Here is a 20,956-nt window from a genome sequence, read left to right as displayed (position 1 = left end):
GAAGATGTACCTTTGATAATGCAGCACTTCTTCAGTTCTGGCATTGGGAGAGTCACAGTGAGTTATGGGGCTAGTCTCTGGAGTAGGACTTGAACCCAGGACCTAATGGCAAGTGTTATCTCTGTGCACCTACTTGAATGTTTAGCAATCAATAGTTGGACATCGCTGAGCACAGTGACTGTATAATAACAACAGTACTTCAGAAATATTTAAATAGTTGAGGACACATTCTGGACATCCTGGGAGTGTCGGGGACGGGAAAAGTAAGTTGTTCTTTCTTTATAATCGGGTTGGGATGACCTTGCAGACATTCTATCTGTGAATTTAAGCACAGCAGCACAGTCTTTGAGATATACAATCCAGAACACTTCGAACAGCCTTTTATTTTTACAACTTTGTTTCATTTTTTTATTCAATTTTTTAATTCTTTTTTTAAAAAAAACTGCTTCTGTTCCACTGTCTACCCATTAAAATGAAGTATAAAAAAATAAAACATCTTATTTAAAAAATATTGAGAGTCCCAGGAGCTGTCCTTCTCTAGGTCCGGTGGCGCTTGGGAAGGCGTGTTCTCCGAGTCCTTTTGGTGACAGGGTAATTTATAAACTCAAAGTGCCTTTGACGGTCCCGGTTTGGGAAGAGCGGCTCCCCTTTGAACAGTCTTTTCATGAAGTGGACCTCTCTCTGGTTTTGCCTGGTCTTTGTTGCTTTCCTGGGCTGGCCCTTCCTGGTGAAGGCCATGTACCACCCTTCATATTTGGTGTTCCTCAGCGCGGTGTAATTATTTTCCAGCAATATTTCCGTGAAAATGCAATCCTTGCCTTTGCCGACCAGCTGTGGAAATAAAGAAACATGGCATTCAATATTCTACAATACGTTTTCCCAAATTCTGAAGTGTGATCATCAGACCTTTCACGTCCTCGAGATCAAAGCTTGAAAATTTTATTTCACCCTTAGTATGTGCTCCACAATGACATGACCATTGTTGAGTTCACCACCATCAACTGGACCAGCCACATGAATACCACAGCTACATGAGTAGATCAGAGGTATCCAGTGGTGAGTGGTTAACTTCCTGAAACTCTATCCACAAAGATGCAGATTAAGAGCATTATGGAATAGTCTCCATTCTCTTGGATGAGCAGCTCCATTACCCTCGAGAAACTCAACACCGTCGGAGAAAGCAATCCACATATTGTTGCTCCATTGACAACCTTATGTGAGTAACTGCAGTGCATTTTATAGATAGAACATACTGCAGCTAATGTCTGCCAATGAAATAGGAGTTCACTCCTGCATCATTGGCAGACATTGGATGCAGTGTGTTCTATCTATAAAATGCACTGCAGTTACTCAGCTAGATTAGGCCCACCACGCTCCCAAACCCACAACCTCTACCACCAAAGAGTGACGGGGGCAGCAGGCTCCCTCTAAGTTGCACACCTTTCCAGATTTGGAAATATATTGCCAGTCCTTCAATGTCACTAAGTCTAAATTCTGGAACTCCCCACCTGACAGCACTGTGGGAGTACCTTCACCAGAACCAGGTTCAAAAAAGTGACTCAACACCATTTTGTCAAGGGTAATTAGGGATGGACAATAAATGCTAGTCTTTCCGGAAATTCCCAGATCCTGAAAAATGAACAAAAACATAGCACTAATGCTCAATCAGATCCCATGTAAAAAGAAAATCAGCGAAACTGGAGCAAAGTATATTAAAGACAGTGGTGTAGTGGTTTGCACACAGTATTACGTAAAACAGGATCTGTGTGGTTCCATCCAGAGCTGCTTGGAAACTCACAGCTGCCACATCACTGCTGAAAAGATCACTGGGAAGAGCATAAGACTCTGCCCATGACAGCCACAAAATAGCTGCACCAAAGCTTGCCTTGCAGGTGAGGGAATACACAGGAGAGAGGGGGAGACATGGGATAGTCTGCTTGATCAGGTCTTGAGTTTCAAGGGTCCCACACCACGAGGTGCATGGAAGGACCATCACCAATACAGCTTCCATTATTCTGAGGACTGCAAATTGGGATTGGTGGATATTGTGTGTGCAAGACATGCTTGCAATGGAGAGCGACCTGTGTGGTGAACTACCTGGGTTGACATGAGGTGCTGAGTGATCACAGGTAAATGTTAACTGCTCTGAAGTGAATCGGGTGTGGAATTGCAGAGGCCAATATTCAGATGGCCATGATTTCACCGAGAAATGGCCACTAATGCAATCTAACTGGGGTAAAAATCATTTATTTCCAAAAATGGATCCAATTTCCCAGCTCAAGTACACATGGTAGAGTCACTGCTGATTTGTGCAAGAAATTTCTTTGTATTTCTCTGGCATCCATATTCAGTGCAATCATGGCTGATCCAGACCCTCATCTACTTTCCTGTTCAATCCCCTACCCTCAGATTCTCTGTCTGAAAATCTATTGATCGCTGCATTGATTATACTCTACAGTTTTATGAGGTGGAGAACTGCAAAGATTTATAACCCTCAGGGAACAGAAATCTATCCTCATTTTGCTCCTAAACAGCTGACTCCTTATCACGACACCATCCCCCTCCTGTCGACCCCTGCCTTAGTTTTTCACTTTTACATTGGCAATCTATCTCAGAATCTATATCTCTCAATCATATCACCTTATTTTATTTTACACCCCCATGAACCAATCTTACTCAATCTCTCCTCATACATCGACCCCCTCATCCGAAGAATTAATCGAATGAACTGTGCTACAATGTCTGCAAGGCAAGTACTTCGCTACTTACTTATTACAACACATTAGCCCATTCAGCCCATCTCAGCAAAGTAAACCATTCAGTCCCCTTTGTCCTTCCCTGTAGCCCTGCACTGTATTCTCTCTCATGCATGCTTGTCACCTCCTCTGTGATTCTTTTACCACTTACCGATAATTTGCAGTAGCCACTTAATCTACCAGCATCTCTTTGAGATATGGGAGGAAACCAGAGCACCTGGGAAGCCCATGGTGACAGGGAGAATATCCAGACTTTACCCAAGGTCAGAGTCAGTCTGGTTGTTGAAGCTGTGGGGCAGCAGCGTTACCTGCTATGCCACCATTCTGCTCATGGAAACCAAAAATGTATTTCAAAAGAGATCCCCCTGTACACTGTCAGCAAAACTTCCTCACCTTTATCTTCCAGTCCCCTTGCAGTAAAGGCCAATAGATCATTTGTCCTCCTAATCCTTTGCTGTACATGCATGTTAACTTCCTACATATCTAGAGAGAGAACATCGTGATCCTCCTGAACACGAAGATTTAATCCACCTTTCCAAATTCTTCAACTTTGTGCATTGTTTCATTTCATCATGAACCAAGGTGCTTCAAAGGAAGGAATCAGACCAAACTGGAGGCCATGCCACATCAGGACAGAAAGGAGAGTACCCTTTAAGATGGAATGCAGGAAATCAGAGGTGTGGAAGAGGCCAGAACTGAAGAAGTGTTGCATGGAAGGATATGGTTCCAGAATGAAGACAGTATATGGGTGGATACTCAACTCAGACAATAGGGGCCCAGGTTGGGAATGGTCCAGTTCACTCAGACAGTGGCCAGAGAGGGAATGGAACTGCTGGCAGGGAAAGGGACTTTGTAGTGGAGACCAAAGGCAATGACTTTATAATGTCAGTATTCAGTGCCAGCATCTGTGACCCCGAGGTGGGAGAGCTGCTTCCACATACCAGGGATGCTCCTCTGGTAACTTGCAATTAGCAACCTAGTTCTGGACATTTGGAGTTGACCCTGAGCTGCTCCTCAGAGGGGGGTGTGAGAGCTGGAGTCTGGAACCTGAGATTAGTGCTCTCAGACACTTAGTCCCTGTGAGATACTTGGACCCTCAATTATTGAATGCTGAGCATAAATTGATTTTAATAAAGGCTGACTTGGGATTAATGCTGGACGATGAAGCATTTCCCAGAAAATTCTCCAAAAATTAGTTTTCATGACCTCAGGATGTCTCAACACAATCTTTTGTGGTATTCCATGCTGTAAGGCAGAAATGTAGAAGTAATGTTTCCCAGTTGAAAGTACCACAACTCTTCTGTAAATGCCCTGTTAAAGGACTGGTTACATAAAAGATGGCAGATGTTTGGGCAGACCAGGTTGTTGCATGTTTAGAGGGATCAGTGTGGTCTGACTCCTGGGGCTGCTGATCAGTTGACTAAGCATGTCTGGGCACTAAGAAAAGTTTGCAATTTCCTTTCAGGGCAGAAGATGAGGCAGGGTCCCTTGGGACTGGGTATTAACCTCAAATGCCCCCGTGGCTTGGCATAATTGGGGACTGAGTCTCCATTTGCAGTCTGTTCCTGGCCCAGTTTCGCAAAACAGAGTTTTGCTCTCACACCCAGCTCTCACACCCCACTCTGAGGAGCAGCTCAGGATCAACTCCAAATGTCCAGAACTAGGTTGCTAATTGAAAATTACCAGAGGAGCATCCCTGGTATGTGGAAGCAGCTCTCCCACCTCGGGGTCACAGATGCTGGCATTGGATACTGACATTATAAAGTCATTGCCTTTAGTCTCCATTACAAAGTCCCTTTCCCTGCCAGCAGTTCCATTCCCTCTCTGGCCACTGTCTGAGTGAACTGGACCATTCCCAACCTGGGCCCCTATTGTCTGAGTTGAGTATCCACCCATATACTGTCTTCATTCTGGAACCATATCCTTCCATGCAACACTTCTTCAGTTCTGTTATAATCATCCTCTCTCATTCACTGCCCCTCCTGAAATGGACTTTAGAAAGGTGGAAACCAGGCTGAAACCCAGACAGAAAGTTTCTGTAGTAAAATGGAAATAGAAACAGGATGAGGCCACTCAGCCCCTCAAACCTGTTCAGGAAGAATCCATTCAACTTCTTGACCTGTTATACAGAAAATGAGGAGTTCACTCAGCCCTTCAATGCTGTTATAAAGTTACAGGAGGTCTTGGCCATTCCATTTGCTCTACTTTTACACCTTTGGCTGCCTGGCTGACAGCTTCACCCGCTTCTTGTCCCAAAGGTAGAGAGCTGCTCAGAGACAGAGCTTGAATACCACCGAATGGAAAGAGCAGATCATCCAAGGTTCTGACACTATTTTTGAAGAGTCTGACAGGTGACAGGGACAATCACTTCAAGTGAAGGTAAAAGATCACTGGGACATTCTCAGATGGTGTCCTGGACAACACCTATTTCTGAACTAACATCACCGAAACAGATGGCAGTGTAAACTGCCCTTCAGTCGCGGACTAAACCCAGAACACCAGCGGCATCTGCCTCTGGAATTTGGTTCCTTTGTCTCCAACGGTTCTGAATTTTGGCAGTGGAGTGCAACACAAGTCTAAGATGCAGTTAATGGAGGACAGATTCCATTTCTGTGGGATCTTGCTGTGTGAAATTTGGCACTTGTGTTCCATACAATGAAAAGGTGACCTACCCTTCAAAAGAATTTCATTGACTGCACAGTGCTTAGCAACATCATGAAGTCTTGAAAGGCAAACACAATTTTGTCTTAAAGAAGTCTATGTTGGTGGATCTATACCACAATTGCATTTACCTGATATCAATTTATCCAAATATGTAGACCCAGGTAACTGGATGCCAATGGCAGAGGTTATTTTGAGCCCACTTATAATTTCTGAGTCCCAGGTTGGGAGAAACTGGCACTAACATATTGAGGACAGGGTGTGCATTCCAAATCACAACAACATGTATACGTCCCTCACCTCAAAAACAGCAGCCTCTGGAAATCTATAAGTAATTACAGAGTTACTGACATTCATCACCAGAACCCCAAGTTCTGGAACCTCCTCCCTCATCCTTTCTGCCTTCCTACTTCTCTAAAATCTCCTTAAAACCTGACCAAGCTTTGATCACCTATTCCTGCCTGCTCGCTGTTGGACATAAAAAGATCCCATGGTGTTATTTTAAGGAACAGTTGGGACGTTCTCCCATTGTCCAGGACTGAATGTTTTTAAACTGGATGGCAGTCCTGACAGTGGGTCTATGACCTGAGACATTAACTGTTTCTCTCCACAAACGCTGCCTGACCTGCTGAGAGTTTCCAGCATTTTCTGTTTTTATTGTTAAAGCAGATAATCTGGACGTGATCACAGTGCAGTTTGTAGGAGGTTACTGTGCGCAAATTGGGTGCTGTGTTCCAACACCGACCACATTTCATTGGGTGTAATGGGATGTTAATAGGATGAGATGAGAGGTGTTATAGCAATGAAAGACTGACTTAATATTTTCTTATGTGACTTATGGTTCAATTTTGACTTATAATGCCCCAGTGAAGCATCTTTGCTACAGGTTACTGTGAAAGGTTACTGTGAAATGTTACTGTGTTCCGCACAGGTGCTGCAGGGTTCTCCTGTGGGTCCTGCTGGGCTTGTGCCACTTCCAAACCCTGGTAATCTTCAGACCTCAGATTCAGTCCCCACACTTACCTTTCCTACAAGTTTCCCTTTTCTGTTCATGCAGATATAATGTCCCGTCTCTGCTCCCCGAATCCGCACTCGACTGTCAAACGTGTCCGTTTCCACCAGCAGTTTAGCTGCAAGAATAGAACGCTCCATTAAACTCATGGCCTTCGCTAGAGACATCAAGATTATCAGAGGCATTGATCAGGAAACCCCAGAACACAAGGGAGGAAGGGAGATGACAATGGAGTGGGGAGAACACAATGGTCAGGTACCACAGGTACCAGAGGTGAGGGAATGGATGAATAAACCACATGTTCCCCTGTTGCCTTTGGGTACTCATGTAGGAGTTTGCCTAATCCAAATTAAGTCTGGAGTACCTCCCTTTGCCTTTGCCAAATTGTCCTGCTCCATTTACATAAGTATCCATCAGCTCCTGTGGGCAAAGCTCAACATGGGTAGCATGAATTCATAATCATAAAGTGACTTTTCCATAATCAAGTATCAAAGGCCTACTATTCTACAAATAAAGTCATTGAACCCCAGATCAGATCCCAGCCCATAACCCACTCTCAGGTATCTATTATTTAATATATAAATGCTTAAACCCCTTGAATTTTGTTCCAGTCTGTTACTCATTCCTCAATGCCTGTTAATCTGTGTATAAACCCGCCACCTCACCAAACCCCTTGATTGGATTCTAGTTGGTAACTTATAGAGGAGTAAGTATAAATACAACTACTCTGAATCCATCAATTAGCCGTGAGTTACACCAAGATATCTGTTGGTCTATCAATAAACTAGTCAGAGCCCTCAATTCATTTCCAGCCTGCAAATCACTCCCAGGTACATTATTCTAACCATAAATCCCTTGATCAGATTCCCATTTTAACTCACTCCTGGGTTTCTATTATATAGGTGCTCTGCATAACCCCAACCCCTTGATATATTCCAGCTTGAAGTTCGCTCCCAGATGTACACTCCTTGAAATATCAGTCTGCAGAATTGGAGATTTGGTTGAGTTCTGATTGAAATGCAGGAAATAACATGAAGTGACTATCCTCACTATCCTGTCACTCAAAATCTCAGAGTTGCTCAATCTTCATTCTGGCCAGGGTCAGCAGCGCCATCATTAACTAATTACCAGGTGAAGCGACATTATCAGTGGGCTTTCTCACCGTATTTACTGCCGTCCTCAGCAGTTGCGTTGATTCTCTTGCCAAGGATCTGGACGTGTTTTCCGCTGGTGCGACTGTACAGCTGGTAGACGCGGATGTGTCTCCGGCTCAGCTGGTCCGTGTTCCGAGCGTGGTCTTTGACGTGCTGATTAAAATTAGGAGACGATTGATTCTCCCCCTTTTAGTTTACAAAGGGAGAAATAAAATCAATTTGCTTTTACTGTGCCGGAGCCCAGCGATCTGGCGCGGATCACACGGAGTGCCCTAGTCCCAGCCACCACCATCAACACTGAGGGTGCCAGCAGTGGTGTGGCCTATCCATGGAGGTCACATAAACCCTACCCCACCACCCCCACCCACAACCACTGCACCAACACCTCTCGCCATTGGTCAGCTAATGTATCCATCCTGACATTGAGAGTCATGAAGACGTAATGGCACGGAGACAGGCCCTTTGGCCCATTAAGTCCATGCTAACCATCAGCCACCCATCTACACTAATCCTACATTAAGCCCATTTTACTTTCCCCACATATCCATCAATTTCCTTCAGATTCTACCCCTCACCCACACACACCAGAGGCAATTTACAGTCATCAATTAATGCACCAACCCATGTCTTTGGGATGTGGGAAGAAACCAGAGCACCCAGGGGAAACCCACGTGGTCACCAGGAGAACATGCAAACTCCACACAGACAGCACTGGAGGTCAGGATTGAACCCGGGTCTCTGGAGCTGTGAGGCAGTGGCACTACCTGCTGCACCGTAGTGTTGTCCAAAGCTTCAGCCAATCAGTAATCAGCCTGGCAGGTTGATTAATTCAGTGAGTCAATAATACTTCACCTCCTCCACATCTGATATCTCTGCAGCTGGTTGTGCAAATGTTCAGTGACAGTTGAAGTAAAACAACATTTTTAATGCCCCTGAATCTTCAGTTGTTGGCAACTCCTGACCAGCCCTGGAGGACTGGGAATGCTGGCAGTCCCAACCGGTCGTGGACCCATCTCCGTTTCTCCTTTGCTGTCAGTAAAGCAGGAAAAGGCCACGGATGGATCCAATCACAATTTGCTTTTACCCAATGGATAGTTCCCTTAAAACACTTCAAGAAATATGGTGGGTGGTTGGTACACAGGACTAATAGTTTCCATGTACTGGTGATGGAATAAACAGTGTTTTGAAAAGGCTTTTGAAAGCTGGGAGAAGGGAAAGATTTACATTTTAGCAGCCGTCTTATCCTCAGTGTTCCAAACAAGGCTAATCAGATACTCTCACTGTGCAGTTACTTGCACTGACAGCAAGGCCTGACATACACCAGTGAGATAATGAGCATACAGTCTCCTTTAGTAAGTCCACCAATGACCTTGTTATACTTGCTGTGTGTAGCTTTGTAGTCTAAATATTATATTCATTCCTATATTATAACTATAGCTATTTTTCAAAAGATATTACACCAGGTTTAGGTGCTCTGAGATACCCTAAGGCTGTGAAAGTCACTGTGGAATGCTTCTTTATTTTTCTATTGGTCACTTTCTTTATCCTCTTCTTCTTTCTCTATTGGCTCTTCTATCCATTCATCAACCTATCCAATTCATCCATGTCCATCTACATTTTGACCTATGTAACTTCCTGTCGACAACTATCCCCATCTGCCCACCCATTAACCTATCTAAACTTCTTACCTGTTTTTCTCTCCACCAACATATCCAGCTCTCTCCCTATCTCTCTCTTTGTCTGTCTGTCTGCCCGTATCTGTCCGTTCTTGAACATTCCCCCAGAATACAGGAAGAAGATTAGGTTTAAAGTGGAGATCAATACTGGAGGGTCCCTCTGAAGATTGCTGCCTTGGTGGTCCGCAGGAAGGGTCAGGAAGATCTAATAGTTCCGCTATCCACTCACAGCATTTTCTATTTTTATCGTTCAGACAAAAATGTTCCTCCTTGCTGCAGCATTTTTTCCGTGCCCTCACTGAACTGAGCCTCCATCTATTCTCTTGTGGACATGTGTCCACAATGCATAAATATTCTCAAATTCCATTTGGCAGTTTCACCCAGAGAGCTAGGGCCAAACCTGAGGTCTCCAGGGTCTGTGTGACTGTGAATTCCATAGAGACTGCAATGACCGGCCAGATCCACAGGCCTGGACGACTCACTTTGATCTTTAAATGCTGACACACCAACCAGCCTTTCTTTCTGACCAAATAAAGGGGATTAATGGTAGCCTAGGGAAGGCTCCAGAATAAATCAAAGGCCCTCGAACAATCCTGAGATATGACTCCCAACGTACCTACTCTGGGTTCTCAGTGTTTTAGGTTCCTTTGACCTAGGGTTTAACTCCCCTTCTGATTCAGCCACTGCCTTCTTAGAGCACTATAACTGGCCCTGTGCAGGGTTCTCCACAGTGCTATTAATAGATGATTCGCTTCCAAGGTACACATGAAGCTTCCTTCTTCTACCAACCTATTTTGTTGGCCAACTTGCTTCTGTCTGTGACCTTTTCTTAAAAGCCACATGTGGTGCACAGGGCAAGTCAAGAGCAAATGTAACCCGCAGGTGAAGTGGGGAGAGAGGCCGCTAATTGGACTAGGGTGTAATTTTGACAGGTTTGACATCGTAGTCCTGTTGTTATACTTACGCAGTACTTTGACTTGTGTGGTTAAATGGCAAAAATTACACATTTGAAAAGTAGAATTAGTTGGAGTGAAGGAGCTTCTGGCATTGAGGCAAAGGAGCTCAGAGCTGCAAAACAGGTCCTACAGCGCCACCATTGATAACAGGATGCAGTACACTGTGTTTACATAGCCATTTGCCATTTTATATACAGGCATAGAAATTTATAATTGGCAAATAGGATTCTAAAGTGGGATCATAAATGCGCAAATAGAAAGTAAGATTTTACAGAAAAGAACAGTGTTTAGACTAAAGATTCTTTGAAGTAGGGAGATGGTTATGGGAAGTCAAAAACACATTCCTTAACACAGAGACCCAGTGCAGAGGCCGACTGCCAAGCTTTAGATGCTAAATTCAGATTTCCAGCCAGGATATGCAAATAGGAGAACTGGTTCTACAGTGTCGGGGCCTGATGTCAGATCACTTCCCCATCTCCACATTTCCTGTAACGGTGGCTCCTGGTGGTGGCTCTGACCTCCACCAGAATTCCCCCATCTGAAGGAGTTATTGGGGCGAATGGTCCCAGTATGTTGTAAGTGATCCCACAGCACCAGTGTGACTGCAGCAAGGGCTAATGTTTCTCCTTTGTTCCTTCAGTCAGTGATTGTGGGATCTTGCTGTACATTTCTCCACTTCAAGGGGAGGTCATTGGCTGTGAGGCAGCTGGGCTGCTCATTGGACACCTTCCTTCCTCCATGCTGATTGCATTAGCGCGTTGAGAAGTGACAAAGAACTGGGATCCCGGTTCAGTGATTCCCTGCATCAAGGTGGGTGGACAAGGGGTGGCCATGTGATGGAGCAGGAGGTGGGCGGTGTGGTGGGTGGAGGTGGGTGGACGGGGATTGGACACATGATGGAGCAGGAGATGGGAGGTGTGGTGGGTGTGTGGTGGGGTAGGAGGCAGTGAGAGCTTATGTGTAGTCTTCTGCAAGGTATGGGTGTGACAATGTTACTGCGGTACTGTGAGTCACTGTAATACAAGAAAATAGGAGCAGGAGGAGGCCACTCGGCCCCTCAAACCTACCCTCCATTCAATATGATCATGGCTGACCTATGCTGGCCTCTTCAGTGCCAGTTCTTTGTAAACCCTCAAATATTTATCTTCACCATAAATATCTCGGGGGCAGAGAATTCTCTGAAAGAAGAAATTTTTACACACCTCAGTTTTAAATGCCTGGCTCCTTATCTCACAGTAATTCTCATGGACTGCACTTTCTGATACTTGGATTTTAATACAAGTTATTTGGTAACATTTTTCACTCCAACAGTTTGTAGTTTTGCTTGTTTATCATGTTTTGAAAATGTCACAATTGACAAAGTTACAAACCCAAATAATTATAAGCTCAGAAAATAGGAGAAAATTGATTTTGAGAGAAAGCTTGTGTTTATATAAAAACAAACATTAAGAGTTTTTATGGGTATATAAACAGGAAGAAGGTGACTATGGTAGGTGTGAGACTTCTAGAAATCAAGGCTGGTGATTTGACAGAAAATAAAGAAATGACAGATATGTTAAATCAATTTTTTGCATCAGTCCTCACCATGGAGACTACAAATCTCCCTGAGATAACAGATGGGCTAATTTCAAATAACAGGGGGAACTTGTAAAAATCCCAATCACAAAGGATAAAATATTAAAACACACAGGGCTAAAGGTGGACAAATCACCAGGACCCGATGGACTGTCCCCAAGAGTTTTAAAGGAAGTAGCTGCAGAGAAAGTGGACCCATTGGTTGAAAATTTTCAAAACTCACTAAAGGAGGGAACCAGAAGCACGACCCCTTTGCTTAAAAAGGGAGTAAGACAGAAGGTGGGGAACTGTGGTCAGTTGGTTTAACACCCATTGTTGGCAAGATGTTAGAATTAATAATCAAAGAGGAAATAACTAATCAGGAAAGCTGAATATAATCAAACCTAGTCAACATGGTTTTATGTAAGATAATTGTGTTTGAAAAATTTGCTTGAGTTCTTTGAGGATGTGACAGGGAGAGTTGAGTAGTAGATGTAGAGTACATATGTTTCCAAAAGGCATTTGACAAGGTTCCACATAAGAGGCTGGTGCATAAATAAGAACCCATGGTATTGGAGGAAGTGTGTGAGAGCATGGATTGAAAACTGGCTGTCACGAGAAAAACAAAGAGTTGGGAATAAATGGGTCCTTTTCAGGCTAAAACAAGGGGGCATCGTTATAAAATAAGGGGCTGGTCATTTAAAATGGAGGTGACTGGACAATCTTCTCTCGGAGAGTGGTGAATCTCTGGAATTCTGTGCCTCTGAGGGTGGTGAAGGCTGGATCATTAGAGAGTGGTGAAGGCTGAGAGTGGTGAAGGCTGGATCATTAGATATATTTAAGGTGAAGGCAGATACATATTTGAAAGTTTAGGGAATTGAGGGTTATGGGGAACTGGCACAGAAGAGAAGTTGAGGCCAGCATAGATCAGCCATGGTCATATTTAATGGTGGGGCGGGCTGAGGGGCCGAGTGGCCTACTTCTGCTCCTATTTTCATGTGTTCTTGATTGGAAGGAAATAAGCTGAATTTCACATCCTTCCAGGATATCCCAAAGCGATTAACAATGGAGTACTCTGCTCTGTAATCACTGTTGTGTTGTAGAATATTTGACAGCCATTGTGGGAACTGCAAAATCCCATACAGAAATGGGAAAAGAGGCATTGGTTGCGGGTCCAACAGTGGCCAGACCACTGGGGAGAAGTGTCTGCTCTTCTTCCAAAATGCTGCATCTAATTGGGACTGAGACCAGGTCTTGCTTTCAATGTCTCGTTGTAAGGACATTCTCATTCCTTCCAGACCACACTGAAGGAGCTGACACAGCAATATTTGGTGAACTCTGTTAAATATATTTTACCAGTTTGTACCTGACGTGTGCTGGTGAAGCCAGGAATGATGCTCATCCCTGATTGCTCATTGAGAGGACGGTGGTGAGCTGCCTTCTTGAACTGGCGCAGTCACTGTGCTGAAGATGTTCCCACAGTGCTGTTGTACAGGGAGTTCCAGGACTTAGACCCATGACTGATGCATGGCCAATGCGGGACGAGATGTAGGGGGAGCAGTACTTTATGATGATGGGCTTATTGATCTCAGCAAGATCACCACTGCAGCCAATATTGGGAGCTAGCCCCTTATAACAGAGCTCAGCCTGCTGGAAAAGCCCCAGCCAGTCACACAGAGTACATTTACACGAGAACATTGTTACTGAAATGCTGCAGGTTTAATGTGTGTGAAAGTACCAGTGTGGCTTCACGTTAGAGAGAATGAGGGGATGCAGTGGCAAATGACATACTTCAACCTTGGAACCACCATGGGTCTGATCACCCACGGTCACTCTGGTTACACGAGAGACAGCAGCAGGGCATGTCCCCTCCAGCCCGTTCCACTACCCAACATGCCTCTGGCTGATTCTCCACACTCCCATATTCCTTCAATCCTTGAAAATCTCTCGGTCTCAGTGTTGAAAACATTTAATCACTCTGAGAGGCTGCAAAGATTCATAACTCTTTGAGTGAAGAAACTCCTCCTCTCCTCAGCCCTGAATCACCAACTCCTTATCCTGTGACTATGGTGCCAGTCCTAGATTCTCCAGTCTGAGGGAACAGGGCATGCCAGAGTGAAATCCAAGCATGATACACTGTTGTTGAAACAGTGAGAAGCTACAACATTCCATATAGTCGGGGTTACTGCCTCATCTCCCTGCTGGTAGCTGTCTGAGGTTGCAGCAATAAGGGAAGATTCACGTTGGAAGATTCCAGAGAAACATTCATTCAGAATTGGCAGCTCCTAATGTATCTTTTGCATTAAAAACGTACATTAGGAGCTGGAAATGAACTGAAGACTGGGTCAATGCTCTCTTGAGTTTAGAAGAATGTGAGGTAATCATATTGAAAGTCACGAAATTCTTGAAAGATTTCACAGGATAGGTGTGAAGCTGATGTTTCCCCCTTGGCTGGGGTGTCTAGAACCAGGGTCATAATCTTAAAATAAGGACTCAGCTATTCAGGACAGAGATGAAAAGAAATTACTTCACTCAGACGGCCGAGGAGGCTCAGTGCTGAGTATATTCAAGACAGAGATTGTTTGACATTGGGGTTGGTACAGGGAAGTGACGCTGAGGTAAAGGATCAGCCAAGTTCTTTTTGGATGGTGGGGTGGGCACAAGGGGCCAACTGCCTGTCCCTTTTCTATTTCTTATATTCTTACATCCTAATGTCCTTCAGGAAGTGTGTACACCTGACCTGACCTGCTCTAGCCTATGTGAGACTGCAGATCCACTGATGTGGTTAACTCCTTACTGACTGGTTAATTGGCTCAAATGAGGGGTGGGCAGTAAAGCTCGGTCAGAGATGTCCATATCTTATGAAGGAGTAAAACATGTGCTGGGTTAGTGGTTGTGGTGGGGCTCGGAACGAGAAGGTAACTTCCCTCTTCTGATTGCTAACACACGAGAACATTGATTCAGAACTGGATTGAGTGTGATTAACTGCTACCTACTAGAGTCAAGCATCTTATCCCTGCTTTCCAAGACTCGCACACTGAGAGAGAGAAGAGTGTGTCCAGTGTGGATAAAAACCACACCCCAGCAGGCAAAGCATAATTCTGATTTATTATTCCCAACCCTTCAAAGGCATGACACCGACAGCAAAGTGTGATCCACGTCAGTAGGATTTGTGTCTTAAAGGCTCAGGTCAAATGGGCTCAAGACGGACCTAAAAGTGGTGACTGAGGAGTGGAATACCACAGCTTTCCAGCAGGGAATCTCGCTTTTGGAAAATGCACAGCCGCTCCTGCTAATTTTAACCGTTTGCCCAGAGATAAGAGTTAGCTCGGTGCTGGATACTGGAACTATTTATACCTCGACTAAAATAAGATTCCCATGATGAATTTACAACACGGGTTAGCACCGGGGTTAGGGGATAAGGGAGGGGGTGGGGGTTTAGTTCTCCGGAAACTGTTCAGGGACCAGTTAACCCTTTTCATGCTGTGCATTGCATGGAATCATCTTGTCCTGATGCTTTTCCCCAGTAATTATTCTTCTAGGGCATGTCACCCCGGCAATGTCCAACATTGCCATGCACCCAGTGAGGACATCCACTCCAACCCACATGTCCTGCCTTTGGACGTGATTTCCAGCAGCATCATAGAAATTCATGGCACACGAGAAGGCTATTTGTCCCATCGTTCATGCTAGTCAAAGTAGAGCTGATCCCACTTCCCACCTCTTGGCCATTGACTTTGCTGGCTGCCGCATATTCTCATCCAAGTACTTTCCAAATGTGACCAGTGTTACTTGGTCCACCACTTTCAGGTACTTGGCTCTAGATCCCATTTGTTGGTGGGTGTCTGGAACTCAGAACCTCTCTAACACTCTAACAGCTAACTGAAGTCTATGCTTCCTAGTTATGACCCTCTCTGCTGGGGAACAAGTCCTTCTTGTTCACCCTCAATGGGCCTCATGTTTTTATTCACTTCTGTCCGAAATGAAACATCCCCAATCTTTCCGATCTCTCCTCATAACCATAGTTCTCCAGCATTGACAACTTCCACGCAAGCCTTTCTGTGCCTCCTCTAGTGCTAACACATCTTTCCTGTTGTGTGGTGATCAGAAGTGTACACCATACCCTAAACTGTGGCCTAAGCAGAGTAATATACTGTTCTAATATGACCTCCTTATTTTATATCCTGTAAGTTGGCTGATAAATGTAAGCATCTCCTGTGCTCTCTTAACCATCTCATCCTGCACTTCAATATCCCACTGTTCCACTATGCTTCTTAGAATCCCACCATTTATCACGTACTCTCTCACCTTATTTGCTTTCCCCAAATACTATGCCTCACATTCTCTGGAATAGATTCCAATTGTAATCTTCTGCCACCTGACCAGTCCATTATTTTCCTTCCAACTCACCCCAAGCATGAACATTACTTGTGATGCCCCCAACAGTCATGCCTTCAGAGATGAAGGTGTTAGCAGAATCTGAGAAATGTGCAGGATTCAGCCTTAGTGCTTCACACTCTTGCTTCTGACTCTGAAGGTTGTGGGTTCAAGTTCTGTTCCATAGACCTGACTACGAAGATTAGGCTAGTGCTCCAGTTTAGTATTGAGGGAGTGCTGCATTTTGAAGGAGCAATACTGAGGTGCGCCACACTGTTAGAGGAACACTGCTGAGAAAGTGTGGCACCTAGTGACAATACTGAGGGAGTACGGCACAGTCAAAGATCCTGCTCTTTCAGGTGGCTTTAAGTGACCCCATGGTGGATATTGAAAGAGGGGGGAGTTCTCAGGGGAGGTCTCTTCAATGTCCTGGACCAATATTTATCTCAACTATTGTCACTAAAACCGATTTTCTGGTCACTTATTGTGTCAATATTTATAAAATCATAGAACCATAGAACAATACAGCACAGCACAATACAGGCCCTTTGGCTCAACCAGTCCATGCCAACACATTGTCCACCCAGCTAGTTCCAATTTCCTGCGTTCGGCCCATATCTCTCTAAGCTCCACCCCTCCATGTACCTAAACCTATGCCCCCTAGTTTTGGACTCCCCTACCCTGGGGAAAAGACCGTTACCGTCCACCTTATCTATGCCTCTCATAATTTTAAACATTTCTATAAGGTCGGCCCTCGTTCTCCTACGTTCCAAGGAATAAAGACCGAGCCTGGCCAACCTCTCCCTATAACTTAGGCCCTCTAGTCTTGCATCTTGTAGGATCTTGTTGTGTACTAATTGGTTGTTGTGTTTCCTACTTTACAGCAAAAATAGTTGTTGTTTGTAAATTGTTTTACAATACCTTAAGGTTGTGAGAAGTGCTAAATAGATTTGTTCTATTTTTAATCTTGGAGATGCATTTTGAATGACCCCCCCCCCCGCCCCCACAGACTATTGAAGCCGACAATTATAATCTGTTGCATTGATTTGATATTTACTTGTCACTAACCTTTTGCTCAACTCTCTTAACTTGGCTCAAAGCACTGTTCTGGGTTCCTTTTCAGCTCTGCCATATCGACAGCAAGCAGTCTCCAGAAACAGCTCTCTGCCAGTCAGTGTGAGACTACAAGGCACACCAATGATTCTCCCAGCAGGTGAGGGAGCTGATGTGAGAATTTGTAAACTTGACCCATCTCACTCCATCCTCTCCCCATTTCATCCATATTCCCTCTAGTCCCTACTGTTAAATTTTCTTTTTGCTAATGGATCTCCCCCTCTATACCTGGGATCAATCTTCCTGCAATTCTCTGCCATTTCTCCAATACCATCACATCCCACGTGCAGCCCAGTGACTAAGGCTGCAACTTTAATTGAAGACCAGTTAGCAACAGATGGATCTCCTGCTTATGTCAGGGGTAAAAAAATACAAAGGCACAAATATGGAGGTGAATAGGCAAGTCGCCTTGTGTGTTGCTAACTATGATATTAGGTAGGTAGGTAGAAATGCAGAGAGAGAAATGCATCAGTAGTGAGGCCTGCTGTGTGGAAATGTCCTCACTACAACAGTGACCACACCTTGAAACTCCTACACTGGCTGTCAGCTTTCGCTGATGGAATATTAGGAGAGAGCCATAGGACTGCAAGTTCTGCCTGTGCTAACACAAATAAATCTTAGCACGTTTTGCATTTGCCACCAAGGCAGCTCACTGTGGTGACCTCAGCACCATGGGAGCAGATCCTGAAATAACCCACTGAGTGAGCGGGAGGGAGAGAACGATCGAGATCTTTGTGACTCTTCCTGGGAGGCATTCCCAGTCTTGCTTTTTAAGAAGGTCACTATTTTTACACTTTTCTATAAAGCTTGCGGCGCTTCCCCAGGGACAGCAGACGGCATTGCAAATATGGAAAGGCTCAGAAAGGGATTGCAAGAGTGACTTGCAAAAACCAGTGCATGGCATTGCCGGTGGCAGGCGGAGAGTGAAAGGCAGGGAGCGGCCCTTTAGGGAATGGGTGGCTCATTTCCCTCCTGGAATGTATCTACCAAGCCCATGTATGCAACACCGAAAAGGCTTTCAGACATCTGTTGTATAAGTAGAATATGTGCTGAGAGTCAGCAGCTGGAAACAGAATGGCTTTACCTTCGGAGGGGCTGTTAAAGCCCACAGATTACAAATAATTAGATAGGTAGGTATTATATGGATCAATTTGTATATCTATATACAGCTACGTTTATAGTCAGATGAATTGAAATGGATAGGTTGACAGTGAGATTGAGATATTGGGATAGTACATTGTATAGATAGATCATTTCTCTGTGAGGAAATACAGAAATATAATGGAAAAAGAAACATTGAAATAAATTAATAAATAACTTGGTAGAGATTGAGTTATGAGTAAATAAAGATAAACAATAGACAGATAAGTAAACAGAGGTAAATATACAGACCCACGCTTGGTGGTAAATGGGGTTAGTAGATGACCAGAAAACCGAGGTTAATAGACAGATGGGATCAATGAGGATGAAGACAATTTCATTGGTAAGATATGTAAAGTTAAGAGAGCAAAATAGATACTGTTGTATCCCTGCTGTGATAAATAGCTATCTGTAGAAATTGATGGGAGAACCATAGAAAGAAATGACTGTATAAATAGATGAACAAGGTGCTCTCTCTGGCTCCTGGTGACCTCTTTCCAACTTCCTTCCACAGCTGAAGCAGCTTCCCTAACAATGCATCACTATTCACTGACTAAACTAACACCCATTACACTTTAAACCATTGGCACCGAAAGATGGGGGAAAGGACAAAATGGGGAATTTTCATTTATAATGCACCTTTCACAATTTTAGGCTGTTCCAAAATGCTTTACAGTCCATAACGTACTCAGAATATAGTCACCGTTCCAACACAAAAAATGTGACTGTCAATTAGCAAATGGCCAGCTCCTGCAAACAGCCACCTGATAATGGCCAGTAATCTGATTTAGTGAAGTTGATTGAAGAATAAATATCAGCCTGGACACCAGGGAGTATTCCCCTGATCTTCTTCAGTTCCTTTACATCAGCCTCCGAGGGCAAATGGGGCCACGGTTCAACTTTTCATCTGAAAGACAATACCTCCCACAGAACAGGACCACATGCGCCTGAGGTTTAGTGCTCCAGGAGCGGGACTTGAATGCAATTGACTGCCTCAGCCTTGGAGCAAATGGGCCCTTGAGATATGCAGAGGGGGGCCAGCTGTGGCACCTCTCCAAAAGCAGTCAAATATAAATTCCCGAGCACACCCCTGTCCTGGGCTGGAGAAAATCCCTCAGTCAGGTTTCCTGCTCCTAATCATAGCCGTGTGATCACTGCTATGAAGCATATATTGCAGACTTTGTCTATTGGTATTACTGCACTGACAACTATTCCTTTCATAACTATTGTCCACTGAAACATTCACACTCTGTCCTCACACAGGAAATAACCCATGCAGCTGTTAGCGGGGAAGCAATGTCCTTAGTTGCTATCATTAGACAGTGAGGGAGTATTACCATTGGCCACATCTTCCTCCCAACATTCAGTTCCATTGAATTCAGTGTTAGGAGGGAATACTAGGAGACCTTACACCCAGGAAAACTGGGAGAATTTCTACCCAGGATGTCTATCTCTCTCTCTCTCTCTCTTGCCTTGCTCATCCTCAAGCAAGGTGTCCCTTTTCCTTCCTGTCTTTGATGAGGTATTGACCATCCTTCCTGCAGCTTAACAAACTTCTTTAGTCTCCTTCCCAGTTCTGTCGAAGGGTTTTCAACCTGAAACATTAACTCTGTTTCTCTTCCTGCAGATGTGGGTGACCTGTTGAACATTTCCATCATTTTCTGTTCTTATTTTAGATTCCAGCATCTGCAGCTTTTTCAAAGAGTTTCAAGGATTCCTACCCAATGCTGTCAGGAATTTATTGGGTTAGAGTCTTGGATTAAAAACCCAGAGGTTGCAAGTTCAAATTCCACAAGCCCGGGGTTTTTGTGTCCCAAAAAGAGGATATGGAATAGTTGGAAACATGGGCAGACGAATGGCAGATAGAGTTTAATCCAGACAAGTGTGAGGTGTTGCACTTTGGGAGGTAAATGTAAGAAGGAAGTATACAGTAAATGGCAGGACCCTTGGGAGCATTAACATGCAGAGGGCTCTTGGGGTGAAGTCCATAGCTCACTGAAAGTAGCAACACAAGTAGATAGGGTGGAGAAGAAGGTGTCGTCATTGATTGCCTTCATTGATTGGGGTGTTGTATAAAGGTCAGGAAGTTATGATGCAGCTGTATAAAATTTTGGCAAGGCCACATTTGGAATATTGTGAGCAGTTCTGGTTACCCCATTACAGGAAGACTCTATCATCCCTCTCACCTTAAATCTGTGAGGGCATAGCTTTAAGGTGAGAGGGAGAAAGTTTAAAGGAGATGTGCAAGGCAAGGTTTTTTTTACACAGATCGGTGGGTGCCTGGAACGTGCTGCCAGGGGAGGTGGTGGGAGCAGATATAATAGTGATGTTTGGGAGGCATTTAGACAGACACATGAACAGGCAGGGAATGGTGGGATGTGGACCATGTGCAAGCAGACAGGATTAGTTTAATTTGGCATCATGTTCAGCACAGACATGGTGGGCCGAAGGGCCTGTTCCTGTGCTGTTCTGTTCTATGTTCTAACCTCAGCGATTTGTAAAATCAATAAACTGGGTTCCAGGGTAAACTGGCCATGGAAGCTGTTGAATTTTCATC

At 44.4% G+C, this 20,956-nt stretch overlaps 1 protein-coding gene across 1 annotated transcript in view; it reads right to left on the bottom strand.

The window, feature by feature from the left end:
- Positions 1–537: 537 nt before the first annotated feature.
- LOC127584141 (fibroblast growth factor 17-like) overlaps positions 538–20,956 on the bottom strand; it is a 75,290-nt gene continuing 54,871 nt past the window's right edge. Inside the window, exons 3-5 of the mRNA XM_052040722.1 lie at positions 7,592–7,769; positions 6,441–6,586; positions 538–831 (exon numbers count right to left, since the gene is read on the bottom strand). Coding sequence (XP_051896682.1) covers positions 538–831; positions 6,441–6,586; positions 7,592–7,769 — 618 coding nt within the window. The remainder of the gene's footprint in view (positions 832–6,440; positions 6,587–7,591; positions 7,770–20,956) is intronic.

The sequence above is a fragment of the Pristis pectinata genome, chromosome 29 (assembly GCF_009764475.1).
Source record: "Pristis pectinata isolate sPriPec2 chromosome 29, sPriPec2.1.pri, whole genome shotgun sequence".
NCBI classification, from domain to species: Eukaryota; Metazoa; Chordata; class Chondrichthyes; order Rhinopristiformes; family Pristidae; genus Pristis; species Pristis pectinata.
The sequence above is the reverse complement of the archived record's forward strand: the minus strand, read 5'-3'. Positions and strand labels throughout refer to the sequence as shown.